Source organism: Tursiops truncatus, chromosome 3 (genome assembly GCF_011762595.2).
Source record: "Tursiops truncatus isolate mTurTru1 chromosome 3, mTurTru1.mat.Y, whole genome shotgun sequence".
NCBI classification, from domain to species: Eukaryota; Metazoa; Chordata; class Mammalia; order Artiodactyla; family Delphinidae; genus Tursiops; species Tursiops truncatus.
In genome coordinates this window covers 124,306,033-124,322,580 of record NC_047036.1, presented here as the reverse complement: position 1 = coordinate 124,322,580, position 16,548 = coordinate 124,306,033, and the positions used below count along the sequence as shown (strand labels likewise).

General features: G+C 44.3%; 1 protein-coding gene across 2 annotated transcripts in view; it reads left to right on the top strand.

The window, feature by feature from the left end:
* The window catches only part of HTR4 (5-hydroxytryptamine receptor 4), a 318,838-nt gene extending 304,449 nt beyond the window's left edge, over positions 1-14,389 (top strand). For both annotated transcript variants that reach the window (XM_073802673.1, XM_073802674.1), the window contains one exon: positions 13,646-14,389. In XM_073802673.1, the coding sequence (XP_073658774.1) occupies positions 13,646-13,733 (88 nt within the window). In that variant the 3' untranslated portion in view covers positions 13,734-14,389. The remainder of the gene's footprint in view (positions 1-13,645) is intronic.
* Positions 14,390-16,548: the final 2,159 nt, after the last annotated feature.

The window sequence follows — 16,548 nt, the reverse complement described above, 5'->3', positions numbered from 1 at the left end:
GATTCTGGAAACCACTGAACTGTGGAAGACCCAGAGCCAAGGAGTGGTCTCAGCTCCTCTTGCACTAGAATGCATCACAGCTCCTAGTGTTTGAGTGGCCAGATACCAATTGTCTGATTTCCAGGAGAGCATATCATGCAAACAGACACCCAGATATTTAAATCTGTGATTATTTATAGCCCACTGAAAGTTTCTGAGTTTCTTTCTTAAATTTTCATGCCAGCATACGAGTTATTGAAATTGAAACTTTTCATAGAATAGACATAGTGTTTGGATGAGTGTTTAGAGAGTCTTATTCGTGAAGGATATTAAGGCATGTCATCAGGCTAGTGAAGGGCTACAGAGAACCAGTTGAAGGAAGAAAAAGTTGTGGGTCCATATCACTATGTAATCATGTAGTTAACTTAATGTTTGACTAGCACAGTACTGGCTAATATTTCATGAGCACCGTGCCAGGCATAATGAGCACATACGATCATGCCTCACCATAACTGGCTGAGGGAGGTACTGCTTTTATCTCTATGTCAGAGGAGGAAACTGAGGCATAGGGAGGTCCAAGATTGGGAGACTTCTAAGTAATGGAGCTGAGATGAGAATTTTGGACATTTGACTCTCAACCACCATTGCTTGGCTAATGGCCAATAAAATAATAACTGTGCTAGATGAATAAGTTATGGTTCTTTCCCACAAGAGGCTTGTAATTTATCTGGAAACATGCTACTTAAATGCATATACAGTTGTATTTAACAAGCCACAGTAAGGGCTGTCACAGGCAGTTTATGTCATCAAATAAATTATAGAAACAGGAAGTGCTATGTTTGTTTAAAAGGGGGAAAGGGAATAACATTGAGATGGCCAGAGGTGGCTGTAAGGAGGAAGTGGCCAAACCCAACTACATTCTCAAAGATCCCTCAGCACAGACATATCATCGGAGGTTAGCTAAAGAAGAGGGAAGAAGGGCAAAGAGGGTATGGTCTGTGCTTTTTAATCTTTATGGTGAATTATTTTAATCAGATTGCCCTTAAGAATTCTAACTCCAGGTTCCTGGTTTTCTGTCTGGTCTCTTGCCTCATCTGAAGTAGAATTTGATGTTTTGATGAGAGAAGAAGTGGGCAGAGTAGGGAGAGCCTCTTAGAACCTGGGGCCCTGAAGGTATGGAGAGGATATTTGGATGGGGTTTCCTAATACAATATCTCTGGGAAATATGAGGAAGCCATGCATGGCTTTTCCTTCTTGGAATGGGACCCAGAGCTCGAGAAGAGCTTCGTTGCTTGCCTGGTCCAGAATCTGGGGGTGGGGAGGATGGGGGTGGTGAATAAGTTGCTCTAGCCTTTAAGAAGGGAGGCTCTGAGGTCACGATGCTCAGTTTAAAGGTGTGTGCTTCTGAGTCAGAGGACCTTGAGGTCGAGTCACGGTTTTCCCTCTTACTAACTAGATTATTTTGGTCACACTGCATTTACTAAGCCTCAGGTTCCACATTAGGAAATGAGGGTTAATAGTACCTACCTCACAAGGTTGGTGGAATATTATATATGGGGATATTGTATATGGGAATATTATATGGGATGATTCATGCAAGGATGGGGCCTGGCTAATGATGAGGAAGAGGAAGGGGAAGGAAAGAGGGTGGCTTTCTGTACATATCTTGGCCATGATACCATGAAAGGTAATTCAGAACACTTGGCTTTTGTTCTGCCTTAGATGCTAACTATTGGGTGCCCTTGGACAAATAACTTTCCTCTCTGTGCCTGTTTTATGACTTGGTAAATTAAGGTAGTAACCTGCACTGTAAACCTCCCAAGAGTTTGTGTGACTCAAATGAGATTCTGGCTATAAAAGTTCTTTCCAGAGGTACAGTGTGGCATAACCATGTTATGCTCCCCTCCTTATCCTCCCCTAAAGGCACTTTGAGCCTAGTAGAATGCTTGCTTGGGCTAAGATCACCAATCCACTAACCTCTGTGTTTTCTTTCTTTTCTTCTTTCCCAACTTCTGCTTGGCTCTTCCTCATCTGTGGCTGTTTTCTGTTTCAACTAAAAGTGGCTGTTCCTCTGTCTCCAGCTTCCTCCTGCTTTTCTGCAATAGACCAGTTCCTGTCTAGCTCTGAACGTGCTCTGTAAGTCTGTCACTGTCTGTGTTGTGAGTCTGCCTGCATCTGTCCATTCACTTCTTCCTACAAAATGCCCTTGGTTTCTGCTTATTCTTCTGTCCTCACTGGACCAGGTTGAGTCCAGTGGACACATCATATATCCTAGAAATATCATGGTTGTTGGCAGAGGCCTGCCATGCCAAGAGAGTTCCTTCTGGACCTTGATTGCTGTTGATCTGAAGGCCAAAGATTTGCATGGTTTGAGAGCTTTGTTTTATTTTCTATTCCCTAATTTTAAATTTTGATTGGGGCTTCTTCCCTGTTCTGGGAGCATAGCCTTCCCAAGCCCTCTGGGAGATGAGCACTTGACTGAGCTGAATTCAGCCAGTGTTATCGTGGTCCTCAGAGGCTCATCTGGGTTATCCCAGACCCCAATTCATCCTGCATCTCCTTGGCTATAAGTGGTGAACTCCAACTTTCTCAAACAAATGATTGTGACTAAACTGATTTTTTTCCATTTTTTAAGAAATCTTTTCCTTTGAAACACTTTTATATCTATAGAAAAATAATACAGAGATAGTACATAGCGTGCCTATGTACCTTTCACACAGCTTCCCCCAATGCTAACGTTTTACATAGCTATGGAACATTTATCAAAAGCTAGAAAATTAACATTTATCCAATACTATTAAGTGAACTACAGACTTTATTTGGATTCCCCTAGTATCAAAGCAGATTTTGAGTAACTTTGTTCAAAGTCATTATTTTGAATTTCCATTATTAAGTTATTTTACACTACAGTAATGGCCTTGAGGGATGTTTGAAATATTTTCCTCTGCCCTATATGGCCCTGGTTGGTTTTGCTATGTTGATTTTGTTGACCTTCTTATGTTTCTTTTTTCTTTGCACATGTCAGCTATCATTTTTCCTGCAATCAGTTTATCTACCACTAGCATTACGTATTTCCCTTCCCATCCTAGTTTCCAGTCTCTCCTCTGCTGTGTGTGGAAGAACCAAGCTTTCTAGAGTTGTATGCAAACTAAGTTTAAATATTCTCCGAGTGAAAAACGAGGAAGACCACAAGGAAAGTCCACACCTTTGGGACAACTACTCTGATTACTCAGAGACCTTTAAAAAGAACAAACAAGCAAACAAACAAAAAACACCTCAGTGCAGGTTTCTGGATAGTTAAGGTCACTGGATACCTGACCTTTAGATAAATGCAGTGTTGCTAGTAAAAGATTCACAGAAACACGTACATGCACGTGCCCCTCTGCTAGTTCATTTTCTCTTGATGCCTTAGGTTTTCCTGAGTTAATGACTAACGGCAAAAAAGTCCTATCTCCACAATCTGTACTGTTGTTTCCTGCTCTCTCCATCCATATTCTTTCTTTGACTCCTTGAGATCTCCTGTATTAGTCTGCTCAGTCTGCTATAACAAAATACCATAGACCAAGTAGATTAAACATCAGAGATTTATTTCTCACAGTTTGGGAGGCTGGGGAATCCAAGATCAAGGTGGAGGCAGATTTGGTTCCCAGTGAGAATCCTCTTCCTGTCTGGCAGACAGATGCCTTGTCACTATCCTCACATGGCAGACAGAGAGAGAGACAGAGACAGAGAGAGCATGGCAGTGAGGGTGGAGAAAGAGGACTCAGTTCTTTTTTCCTCTTCTTATAAGGGCACTAATCCTATCATGGATGCCCCACCCTTATGACCTCATCTAAACCTAATTACCTCCCAAAGGCCCCATCTCCAAATACCATCATATTTGGGTTTAGGACTTTAACATATGAATTTGGGGAGAGATTAAAAAAATTCAGTTTATAACACCTTCCCATCCTATACCAGTTGAAAAATATTCCTTTTGTATCCACAGACTCCTAGCTTCTTTGCCAGGGGTTTTCCATGGCAATGACCCAACCCATGATGTAAGTTTTGTGCTAGGATAGCTTTCTCAGTCTCCCTCTCATGGAAAGATTGAGAACCAGAAATACCCACAACAACAAAGACCCAACACAGCCAAAAATAAATAAATAAATTTATTTATTTATTTTTAAATTTATTTAGTTATTTATGGCTGTGTTGGATCTTCGTTTCTGTGAGAGGGCTTTCTCTAGTTGCGGCAAGTGGAGGCCACTCTTCATCGCGGTGCGCGGGCCTCTCACTATCGTGGCCTCTCTTCTTGTGGAACACAGGCTCCAGACGCGCAGGCTCAGTAATTGTGGCTCACGGGCCTAGTTGCTCCGCGGCATGTGGGATCTTCCCAGACCAGGGCTCGAACCTGTGTCCCCTGCATTGGCAGGCAGATTCTCAACCACTGCACCACCAGGGAAGCCCAATAAATTTATTTTTATAAATAAATAAATAAAAGTACAGGGCTGAAAGATTGTTTCTTCTTATCATATAATAAGATATGGGCTCTGCCTTCCAGGAGTGTCAGGAGGCCAGACATATGTCCAATCAGACACCTCACATTAGCAGATAATTTGTGTTCCTGTCAACACTAAATGCTCATGGATGGTGTAGAAGTCTTCTGGAATGGGTCTTAAAGGGTGGGTAGGATTTGGATGTAGCAGAATTTGGGAAGTCATAGTAGATGTGGAAGACAGGGATCATGGGCGTTATGTCATTTAGAATACTTTGGCCTATAAGCACTAGAATGCCTAAGTAAAATTAACTTTAAAAAATAAGATTATCCATTTACAAGATAGAAAGCTTGGTTTGGTAGAGTTTGGTAGTTTTAGTATTGGTTAATTCAGTAATTCAATAACACTGTGAAGAACCCAGATGCTTTTCCTCTGCTCTTTTCAGCCTATTAGTTTTCGTTCTGGATGATACTCTCATGGTCACAAACTAGTTGCAACAGCTCCAAACATTGTATCCTTCTCACATAACCACAACCAAATGCTAGAAGATAAGGCAGACTCTTATCATACTTGTCTTTTATTCAGGAGGAAAACATTTTCCGTCAGATTCCCCTAGCAGACCTTCAAGTCATTGATCAGAAGATCAGAGGCCAAACCCTTAGCTGTCAAGCAGTGTTTTTGCCTGTACTAGGAGACAGGCTGTATTAGAAAGACAGAAGAGTGTGTGAGCACATACTTTTTTTTTTTTTTTTTGCGGTACGCAGGCCTGTCACTGTTGTGGCCTCTCCCGTTGCGGAGCACAGGCTCCGGACGCACAGGCTCAGCGGCCATGGCTCACGGGCCCAGCCACTCCACGGCATGTGGGATCTTCCCGGACCGGGGCATGAACTCATGTCCCCTGCATCAGCAGGCGGACTCTCAACCACTGCGCCACCAGGGAAGCCCTGGGCACATGCTTTAAAGTAAATAACTCACAGTGCCTACCACAGGCTCTAAGCCCATTCATGCTTCCTGAAGAAAAACAAAGGGAGATTTATTGGAAAGATACAGAGGTATCTCATGGATCCCCAGAGCAGGAAATTTACTGGCTTTCATGGTGACAAATAAGGAATATGGGTGCTTTTAGGGATTAGTGTTCCTCTTTCCACCTCTCTGAGACCATAATCTCTTGTCTAGTTTTCACTGTACATCAACTTCATTCTTTTCTCTTTCTGGATCAACTTTCTCTGATTCTATGAACACATGGGTCAAACCTGGCTCCCCCAGGCAGCCCTTCCCATTCTCAGTTCAAGCACTAAGACCCTGATAATATCTCCAAGTCCCCAGTCACATATTTCCTGGAGGTAGAAGCAGAGTAACTTTGGACTCTGCTATGGCCAGTAGGTAGAGCCTCCTGCAGGGGTGGGGACTTGTCCTTAGATTATGGAAGACAAGGGCTGGGGAGCACTGCCACAGCTGTGTCCTATGGTGAAGAAGCACATGTAAGAGATTGTGAGCCCGTGATGGCATGGGGTGGGGAGGCCAAGAGAGGAACACAGTTAAAGGAAGCATTCCCTGTTTTGGAATCACTATAAATGTCTGTGTAAATACAAACAGCTGAATCATAGGTGTGGATTTTGATCCTGGCTCCACTGATAATCAAAGAGAGGACCTGAGGCCAGAATCCCTTAACTGTTAACAAGAATATCTGTTTTCTAATGACAGAGATAAGCTAGTCCAGAGCAGAACAACCAGGGAGCCGAGGGAGAATAGGAACCCTGGTCTATGAGGAATCCTGAAGGACTGGAGGTGTTTCTCCTGGAGAAGAAAAGTCTCAGGGGGCTTGAGGGCTCCATAATGAATGACATGAGCATCCACTTAGGTCTTCAGGCTAAACTCAGACTGGACACCCTTCACGGTCAGTGGAATCAGTGAGCATGTCCTGCCCATCACTGTCTGGAAGGTCCTTCTCTTTCCTCCTGCCCACTGCTCCTACTTGTGCTTTAGACCTGTCTTTTCTCTTCTGGAGGAACGAGGCTCCACACTGGTCTCAGTGTCCCAATCGTCCCAGTTATTCCCCACAGTGCAGCCAGTGTTCATTTCACTCTCCATTACCTAAGACTCAGCCCAACCTTCTGAGCCTAGCTTTTAAGACCCTCAGTCATGGGGCCTCTACCTCCTTTAAGCCTCATCTCCCAGCACCCCCATCCTCACCATGTAGGATACACTCTTAGAACATTCACCATTCCTCAAACGTCACTCCAAGCTCTTTCCTGCCTCTGCACCTTGCCTAGCCCATGCTGTACCTTGAAAGCCCTCATTGCCCCCATGTCCAATGCATCAGTGGGTCTTGTCAGCTCTGTTTTCAAGATATATCCTGAATCTGACTGTTTCTCAACACCTCCACTGCTACCATCCCACATCTCTGAGTCACTAACATCTCTAGACACCTTGAAAATCACCTGTGATGTATATGTGTAACTGATTCACTTTACTGTACACCTGAAATTAACACAACATTGTAAATTAACAATAAAAATTTTTAAAAATAAAAATAGAGCCAGTCCACACTGCCAAAAAAAAAATTACTCTAAGCATAATAACAATGTTAAATTAAAATGAGCATATTCCATCTAAAAAAAAGAAAAGGAAATCACCTGTGTCAGCCAAAATAATGTCCAAAGAGATCCACATCCTAATCCCCCAAATCTATGAATGTATTACCTTAGGTGGCAAAAGGTACTTTGTAGATGTGATTAAGCTACAAGTATTGAGATGGGGAGATTATCCTGGGTTATCTGGGTGGGCCCACTGTAATCGCAAGCATCCTTGTAATAAAGAAGCAGGAGGGTCAGAGTCAGAGAAGGAGATGTGATGGTGGAAGCAGAGGTTAGAGCACTGAGACCACAAACAAAGGTATGTGGGCAGCCTCTAGAAGCTGGAAAAGGCAAGGAATGGCATTCTCCCCTAGAACTTCCAGAAAGAATGCAGCTCTGCCCAACGCCTTGATTTTAGCCCATTGAGACCCATTTTGACCTTCCGACCTCCAGAACTGTAAGATAATAAGTTTGCACTCTTTTAAGCTAATAAGTTTGTGGTAATTTGTTATAGAAGCAATAGGAAGCTAAGATGGCTCCTGATTTTCCTCTGGGCTCCCACTCCAACCTCACCTCTGCCCATTCTACACACCACAGCTAGAATGTTCTTCCAAAACATGAAGTCCTCATGAATCCATTCTCATTACCTTAGCCAGCTTCCTGCTGCTCTTATGATGAGCATAACAGCCCTTAGCAGGGTGAGTCTCTGAGTCTTCACTCTCCTCTTAAAGTGATGCTCGCCGTGTTCTACTCTCGCAAGGCACACCTACCCTCAGGACCGTGGTCTTTTACTCTTGCTGGCCCTTTTGCCAACATCTTCCTCCTCTTTACCCGTTTAACCCCTACCCATCTTTCAGTTCTCATCTCCCTCACTTCCTCAGTCACGCTACCCTGACACACTAACCTCGGCCACATCCCCTATGACATGTTCTCACAGCACCGCCAAATACCTCTCATCCCTAACACTTCTCAGGCCTGCGATTTTCCATCTCACTGTGGGTCTCCCGTACTACACTGTGAGCTCCTCGAAGACAGGGACTGTAGATTTTCCTCACCGCTCTGTTACTTCCAGGGCGTGACACAGTGGTAGGCACTCAAAATATATTTTTAAACAAATAAGTGGCTGAATGAATAAATGCCTAAGATTTGAAAGTCTCACTTCTCCCTGTACATCAAAAAACACCCAAGATGAGATCTTTGTTTCCAGGTAATGGGGCTCCGGCTTTCGTGAAACTGTCTTAGGGTTGAATCTCTTTAAACTCATGCACCTTGCGTTTTAATAATTAAAACATCTTGCAGTCGCCTCCATATGAGCAATGCCATGCGGGGTAGGGCCGGGATGATGTGTAATAAAGTCTAATCATTTCCTTATAATACTAGGCTGCGCAGGCAGAGGGGGCTATTATTATGCGACTAATTACATCCAGGCTGCTCTAAGTGTGATGCTAATTGCTCAGTGAATGAATTGTAGCCTCAGGTAATTACCAAACCTAATGTGGCTTCAGTCATGCTTGAGTAAATTAATGTAAAGAGGGAAAGCAACCCAGCTTGAAGGGAGCTGCCTCCTGCCTTGCTGTTGCTTGGGAAACAGCAGTTGGGTTTTTTCATCTGGACTTGGAACTGCCCAGGTACACCCACATATCTGGGGTCTGCTTTCCCCAGCACAGCTGCAAGATTGCAAGTAAGATATTACACCAAACAGAGCTGAGAGACTTTTGCCACTCAGAACAGATGACTGTCTCTCTTTGGGGCTGTTTCTTTGTCTGTAAAGCCATCTTCAAGGTTTCTTTCAGCCCTGTGATCAATGACTAAGTGAACAAACACTTGATCAATGATTAAAGAATGGATTTCTGCACTGAATCAGCTATCAAGCATTGTGTTCAAGTCTTACCTCTGTCATCAAATAGGAACAGTTCTCATAAACATTTATGGAGTGCTTACTAGCTGGCTGTCACTGTTCTAATAAGCATTTTATGTGCGTTATTTCACTGAATGCCCACAACAACCCAGAACATTTTGAATAATTCACAGAGCTAGTCGGTGCCAGAGGTAGGATTTAACCCGGGCATTCTGACTCAAGAGCCTATACTCTTAACCATTCCATACATAACTCCTTCTCTGACCCTGGGAAATTCACATTTTTTGCACCTTGGTTTCCTTACCAGTGAAGATCTCTGCACCCACTACATGTCCAGACCTTTGCTAAGCTCTTTATAGTTGTTCATTTTATCGTCCCAACAAAGCTGTGAGGTAGGTAGAACTAATCTACTTGATTAGGTCACACAACTAGTAAATGGTAGAGTCAGGATTTGAATGCTGTTCTGCAGTATCATGTACTTTCATGTACCCTTATTAGAGAAACACTGCACCGTCATTCGTTGTCACCACAACATCATGTGGACCTGAGTGCAATTCAAGCTCTGAATTCCCAAGGCAGTATGAGTTCATAAGGTGGCTTCTAGATCATCCCAAATCTGCTCAGATTGTTTATTTACTATCAAAGTGAAAATACCAAATTAAAAATATATCTCATGAGATTTGGGAAAACCTCTGCAGGCCAGACTCCATGTGAGACACACTGCCCTCTGCTAGAGTCCTGCCAAGGAAATCTCAGACTAGCTCCTCCTTTCTGGGTGCATCACCCACCACGGTGAGAGGACCAACCAAAGGTTGTAACAGAACACATGCCTGTCTGCTCAGCCTCACATGGAACGAGAGCTGCTGCCTTTCCACTGAACTCTGGAGAAGGGGAGTCTCCACTTGTTATTCTGAACAATTCACTTACTAGCACATGAGAAATAGATACTCAGGAAAGACGTGTTCAAGGCTTCTGTAGACGTGTGCCTGATTCCATGCAGTATATCTTCTTATATGATCAGAAATGCCAAAAGGTACCTCAACCAGGACACCCTCTTCATGTGGACTTGATTGATTGCCAGTGAACGTGGCTTATTGGCCATGAACAGGGCAAAGGTTCAGGAGTGTGTTTTGAGGTTAAGAGTGTGGGCATCGTGGACACTGTGACCTTACATAAATTGCTGCTTGATTTCTCTGAGCCTCAGTTTTCTCATCTGTAAGGTAGGTCCCAGTATAGTTGCTACCACTTAGGGTTGTGAAAAGTAAATGATACAAATGAAGTCATGTATGTAATTACCAAAAATCATGCCTGGCGTATATCCTAATTCCTTCATAAAATGAGCTGTGCATGATTTTCAGATACTGCAGTACAGCCCCATTTCACAGGGGTGTTTGGTTCTGAGCCCTTGTTTGAAGACCTGTATTTAAGTCATTAAGCAATGCCATTCAGGGGCAAGAGCAACAGGCAAGCATCTGACTGTGGTCCTGGCCAGGCTTTGCCACTCACTTACCATGATGCTCAGTACTCACTTAACTGAGCTGAGTCTCAGTTTTCTCCTCTGTATAATATTGGTCTTATTGCCTACCTTGCCTGGCCTGAAGAGCTACTTATAAATAAAGTCATGGGTGGGAAAATCAGTTAGTGCTGTTTTGGTACACATGCTTGCCAAAAGAGCTCTTGTGATTCTGATAAGGGAGAAAGACAAGATATGGGAACCTTCTACATCTTGAGTTCTTTTAGGTTTTACCTATAAAGGAAAAAAAGGAGGAAAATATTTTTAAACAGTAAACTGCTGTGCATATATAATTCTTGTCATTATTATATACTCATAACTAAATGAGGTATTGAGGAAAAGAAGTAAACAGAATAATTTCAGTTTCAATATTTTGAGATTCTCCTTTGTGCCAGACCCTGTGCTAGCGTTTTTCATACATGATGCAATTTGGTCCACACACCAGTACTGTGAGGTCGGTATCATCACTCTCAGTTACACTGGAGGAAAATGAGGCATAGAGAGATTGAATAACTTGCTAAATATCACAGAGCTGGTTAAGTGGTAGAGCCTGGTTTGGGAATGAGGTCTGTCTGACTCAAGTCTTAGTTTTCATCACTATGCTGCATAACACAGCCTCCAGTTGGTGAGCCAAGGCAAGGGAGACACTGACACATGTGACAGCGTCTGAGAACAGTTGTAAAGGCTAAACCTTCTGGTATGAAGTATAACAGCAAACTACTCTGTCACCTGGATTATTGCTGTAACCTCCTAACTGGTCTCCCTGTGCTCACCCCACCTCCATTCCATCTACTCTCAGTAGAGCAACCAGAGAGAGCCTGCTAAGAAGTCATTTCAGATCATGTCAGGGCGCTGCTCAAACCTTTCACATGTGGGAAAAGTCAAAACCTTATCGGGACCTGCCAGCCGTGGCTCCTCCACGCCAACCCTCTGGCCCCGGCTACCTTACTGACCTCAGCTCTCAACTCCTTCCATTCCGCCCCTCACTCCTTCTGCCTTGGCGCCCAGCATCCTTGCTTTTCTTCAGACGTTCCAGACAGGATCTAGCCTGAAGCCCTTTGCAGTTGCTGTTCCCTCCACCTAGAATGTTCTTCTCCCAGATATGCACGTGCCTCCATTCTTCATTATATCTCACAGGATCCAGACAGAAGACAGAAACCACACCAGCTATTTAAACAATATTTTAATAGTGTATATGGAGGTAGCAACTGGAGGAAGCAACTGCTCCCTCTAGGGCTGAGGGAACAAAGGGAATAACCAAAAAAATGTAGAGACTTAGAGGGATCCCACAGAGCAGAAACTTGACCTCTGAGGAGGAGGCACTATCTCTGAGGGGCTGCCGTGAAGCTGGTTATGCAAGAGTTGGAAAGACTGTAAACAAGACTTTCCGCTGCTACTGCAAGGCAACTGCCAGGCATCGCCACTGCTGGGCGGACGAAGCATGGCTGGGGTGATGCTCACGAGAAGCAGGAATAGGTAGCAGGCTCACAGGAGCAGCAAGGTCCTTCTCCTCCTTCCAGGCTTCCAGGCTCTGCCAGTTGGAGGAGCCTGATAGGAGCTAGCCGACAAGCCAACATTTGGTTTGTAGAAGCACAAAGCCAAGCTTAGAAGGGTGGTGCTGAGGCTGAGAGATTATGACTCAATACCTGGAATGCTGACCTCCCTAAAGCCTCTACTCACATATCTCACTGGGACCTGCCCTGGCTGCCCTCATGAAGACTGTGTGATCCAACCCTTTCTATAACCCTTCCCACTTCATTCTTCTCCTCAACACTCACCTAGCAGGTGCTTGTGGTTCTTCAGGTCATATTCCGTCTGCTTACCTCTATCTTAGCAGCACCGGAGTGACAGTTCTGTGAGAGCAGACTCATGCCCTTCACTTTGTGTTCCTCAGCTAACACCTGCTTCTATCCAGCTAGGAGGACTTTTTATTCTAGATCGGGGCACTATGGACATCTGTGGCCAGATAATACTTTGTTGTGGGAGTCTGTGCTGTGTATTGAACAATGTTTAGCAGCATCCTCAGTCTCTACCCACTAGATATCTGCCAGTAGCATTGCCCCTGCCGTGACAACCAAAAGTGCCTCCAGATTGTTCCGATTAAGACTCACTGTTTTAAATTTATAGCTACTCCATGCCTTGTGTGAGAACCAGTTAAGCATGTGGGTGTTGGTATCAGATAGACCAGGTTTGATTGGCTGTATCTTCACATATTACCTGTACTCCTTTGGGCAAGTCACTGAAGCTATGTGTCATTTTGCTTAAATGAAAAATAAACATAATAACCATCTCATGGGGCTGTCGTGCAGATTACATAAGGTAATGCGTGGAGAGAGTTTAGTACCTGGTACCTTGTATATACCAACCAGCCAACATGAGTGAGCAATAAATTATTATAATTCAAAGGAAAGCATCAATATAATTCTTGAGAAACCACCCCCAAGTTGGTTGTCAACATACGATGCCAAGTAAGTGGTATGTGTTCTTTTATTTGTTTTACTGAATGGGCTTTACACTGGCCTTGGGAATGAGCGGTAATAGCGCTCCTAAACTGTATAATGTCATAAGAATAACTGCCAGGTGCTGGAAACCGGGTTACTGATGACAGGACCCACTTGCAGTTGAGGTTGATTTAAATGCAGTTAACATATTGAGTGTAACCGTGTGATACTGCAGAAAAATAATAAACACTTGTCAAGTAGTAAATGTCACTCTGATGCTTAGAGTCAACTTGCTGTTGGATTCATCTAATCGGTTTACTATCCCAGATGTCACCAAAAGGAATCCAACTAACAAATAGAGCTACATTGTCTTTCAGGCTCTGAGTGGTTTATTAACCTCAGTCAGAACTTGGCTATTGCTGAACCCAGAGCCATCCCTTGGGAACTTAGCATATTTAGATACTGCTTGAAGTGGTACATAGGGTCCATTTTGATGAGTAACACGAGAGCCCCAGGCTTTGTTATGGGGAAATAAATCTGGGTACCAATCCCAGCTCTGCCTCTCACCCTCCATGTACCCCTTTCCTCCAGGACTTCAGTTCCTCACCTTTAAAATAAACAGTTCAGATGCTGTTATTTGGGCTTCCCTCTTGATGAAGTACCAGCCCCTGCCTGGCCCCACCTCGCCATGCTCTCGGAAGTGTACAGCAGAAAGGAAGTCAGGAGTGGTGGGAGTGCTGTCTTCGGTGCATCTGAAGGATGCCTGTCAAATTCTCAAGCTTTCTTTCCATCCTTCCTAGGTACAGAGTTCTGCACAGTGGACATCATCAGGAATTTGAGAAACTGCCCATACACCATGACCCAGAATCCCTGGAATCATGCTTCTGATTGAGGACGTGGCTCACAACTAAGCCATTCATTCCCATTCATGTCTGCATGAACAGGATACCCTGGCATCTCTCCTGACCCTCATCACCACCAGTGAGGCATGGGGCAGTGGGACCAAGGGCCCAGGAAAGGTACATGGATGACAGGGTTGGACAGGATCCAAGGCCAGAGCATGGAGGATCTCAGAGTTGAGAAGGGACTTCAGGCACCATCAGATGCAGGCTTGCGGCCAACACAGAAGCAGAATCCTCCATAGCATCCCTGGAAGTTGGTCAGTCTTTGCTTGTACACCTCCAGGGATAGGAGCTCACTACCTCCTAAGGCAGTTCCTTCTATTGTGGAGAAGCTTTAGTTATAAGGAAGGTCTTTCCTTTGTTGGAACACAAATTTGTCTCTGCTCTAGTTGCATCTGGGAACAAGCAGTTGGCCCCTTCTTCCACTGAGAGCCCTTAAATATTGGAAGACAATGATCTGCCGCCTACCCACCCTTTTAAGTCTTTTCTTTGAACTCAACAGCTCCTATTTCCTCTCCGTTCTGGCCATCGTCCTCTGGACTTTCATTGGTGGGTGAATTAATCAAGGCTTTTATAATGAAATTAGGTTGATAGTAGTGCCAAGTGTCTGTCCAGAAGAACTGAATTATGACAAGTGAAGCATCAGTGTTTTTTGGTTCATAGACCTGAATATTTTTCTTTTTTTCTTGTGTGTGTGTGTGTGTGTGTGTGTGTGTGTGTGTGTGTGTGTGTGTGTGTGTGTTTAAAGATGACATTTTCTCATTGGCATACTGGCTGTGAGGTCATTTGAAGTAAATCTTGATTCACTCCCCTTCCATGACAATGGGGAAAGGACCTACATCTTTACCGAGAATGTCGATTGAGAATTGTCCTACAATTCAGATTTTGGGAGGGAAACTCAGTTGCTCCTATAAGACACCTTTTAGGGCCTTACTTTCTTGGGAAACTTCACTGGCCTCCTGCCTGTGAAGTTCCTGGGCTACCATTTTTCTACACCTTTTCCAGTATCTCATTTCCTCCAATCTCCTAAGGAGATGCTTCCCTAATGTCAAAGCTACCAACAAATGACTTTATGTTGGGGTGAATTATCCCCTCAGGTTGAGACTCTGAGGTTTTTCAGTTGCCTTTCTTTTGGCTGCTGATAAAAACCCTACTGAAGGGGTTAATTGCTGATCCTTATAGGGAAGCCTAGGGAACAGGCAATGTGGGGGATGGTTGGGAGCATACGTAACATGAACTACCAGATAAAGATGTGCCGTAAGTTTCTAACCTCACCAGTTCTCCTTGCCCTTCTACTTGGGCTGTTGGCCCCTCCTTCCTTCCCAAGTGATCTCAGAAGCGACAGTTGCCTCTTTCTCACTCATTTCATCCATGAGGGAAGAACTCATTAGCCCTCCCTCTTCTCTCTGTCCCCAGAAATGGTGAGAAGGATGGTCAGACTCCACATAGGATTAGGGTGACCAACACCCTGGTTTTAGCACCAAAAGTCCCACATTCTAGAAAACTTCTCAATCTCAGACAAACTAGGCTGGTTGGTCACCCCCTAGATGGAACCCTCCCTGTGCTGAGGGTTAAATAAGACTCCTCAGTGTTGCATTTCCTTTTTTTTCCCCACTTTTTCATGGAAAAGGCAGAGATGAGTGAATTTGGGGGTCCAGAGTTTTCCACATGCTGTCTTAATGTGGTCTCTCCTCTCATCAAAGCACAGAGAACTTCTTAGGGAAAGACTAAGACAGTCATAGAGCCAGCTCACAGTGAGGAGGAAAACGTTTAGTGCGTTGAGGCAGCTGGTAAACTTTAATACCTCCAAAGTCAATAATTTCTACTATTTAATACATACATGCATACACACATACATAAATACAGTAGGATTTCTTCCCTATGAAAAGTTTTTCTTCCCAGGAGCTTAGCAAGCATATCTGCTTATGCAAAATATTATTTCTCAGTGGCAGTCTTCCATATTAAATGGCAACTTGAACTTGACAGGGATCTATAGATTACAACATAGATGGGAAAATGAGACCTTACCATGTTACGGGTCCGTATCTTCTGGACTCTTTGGTCATGCTTGTGTGGGCCAGCCTATGAATGGTATCTGTAGAGGTAACATGCACCCTGGTTCAGGGAAAGGACAGCAATTGCAGGAATAGGAGCCCTTGCCATTGTCAAGAAGAAGGACCCCTTTGCGGAGAGGGCCTCACAAGCAAATTCTGCTGTCTCTTTGGAGCAGAGCTGGGATGGTGTGGGTGATGCACCAAATGCTCACATTGGAGCTTCACAGAACAGAAGCAGGCTTGCTCTATCTGGACAGCTACTAGCCTGGCATTACTTAAATCTCTGGCTCCCGGGAATCTAGGTAATATGGCATGTGTGTGAAAGCCTCAGAAGGAGGAGACTTGGAGCTTGTCAAGGAAGGAAGTACTTTGCTGTCTTCTCTGAGGCCATCCTCTTTCAGAAAGCCTGCAGTGTCATGAAAGGATGCTCCCAGAGAGAAGGGCCCATGGCCCCAGCCACATCTGCCAGATTGGCCTTGACAGTCACTGGGGTGATGGATGCTGCAATTAGACTGCCCCATGCCCGGGATAAAGGGGGTTCACCTGTGCTGCTTTGCACCTTGACTCTCCAGCCTACAGGGCTGTCCAGGTAGAAGCCCTGAAACTCCCTATCCAGCTCATGATCAGCAGCTAGGAAGCAAAAGGGATAAAAACCAACTTCAGCTAACACTCAAGTATATGTTTGCAGAAAAACTCGTTCTTTCTGAGACTTCACCTTTTCATCTCACCAACATTTCCACTTCATGC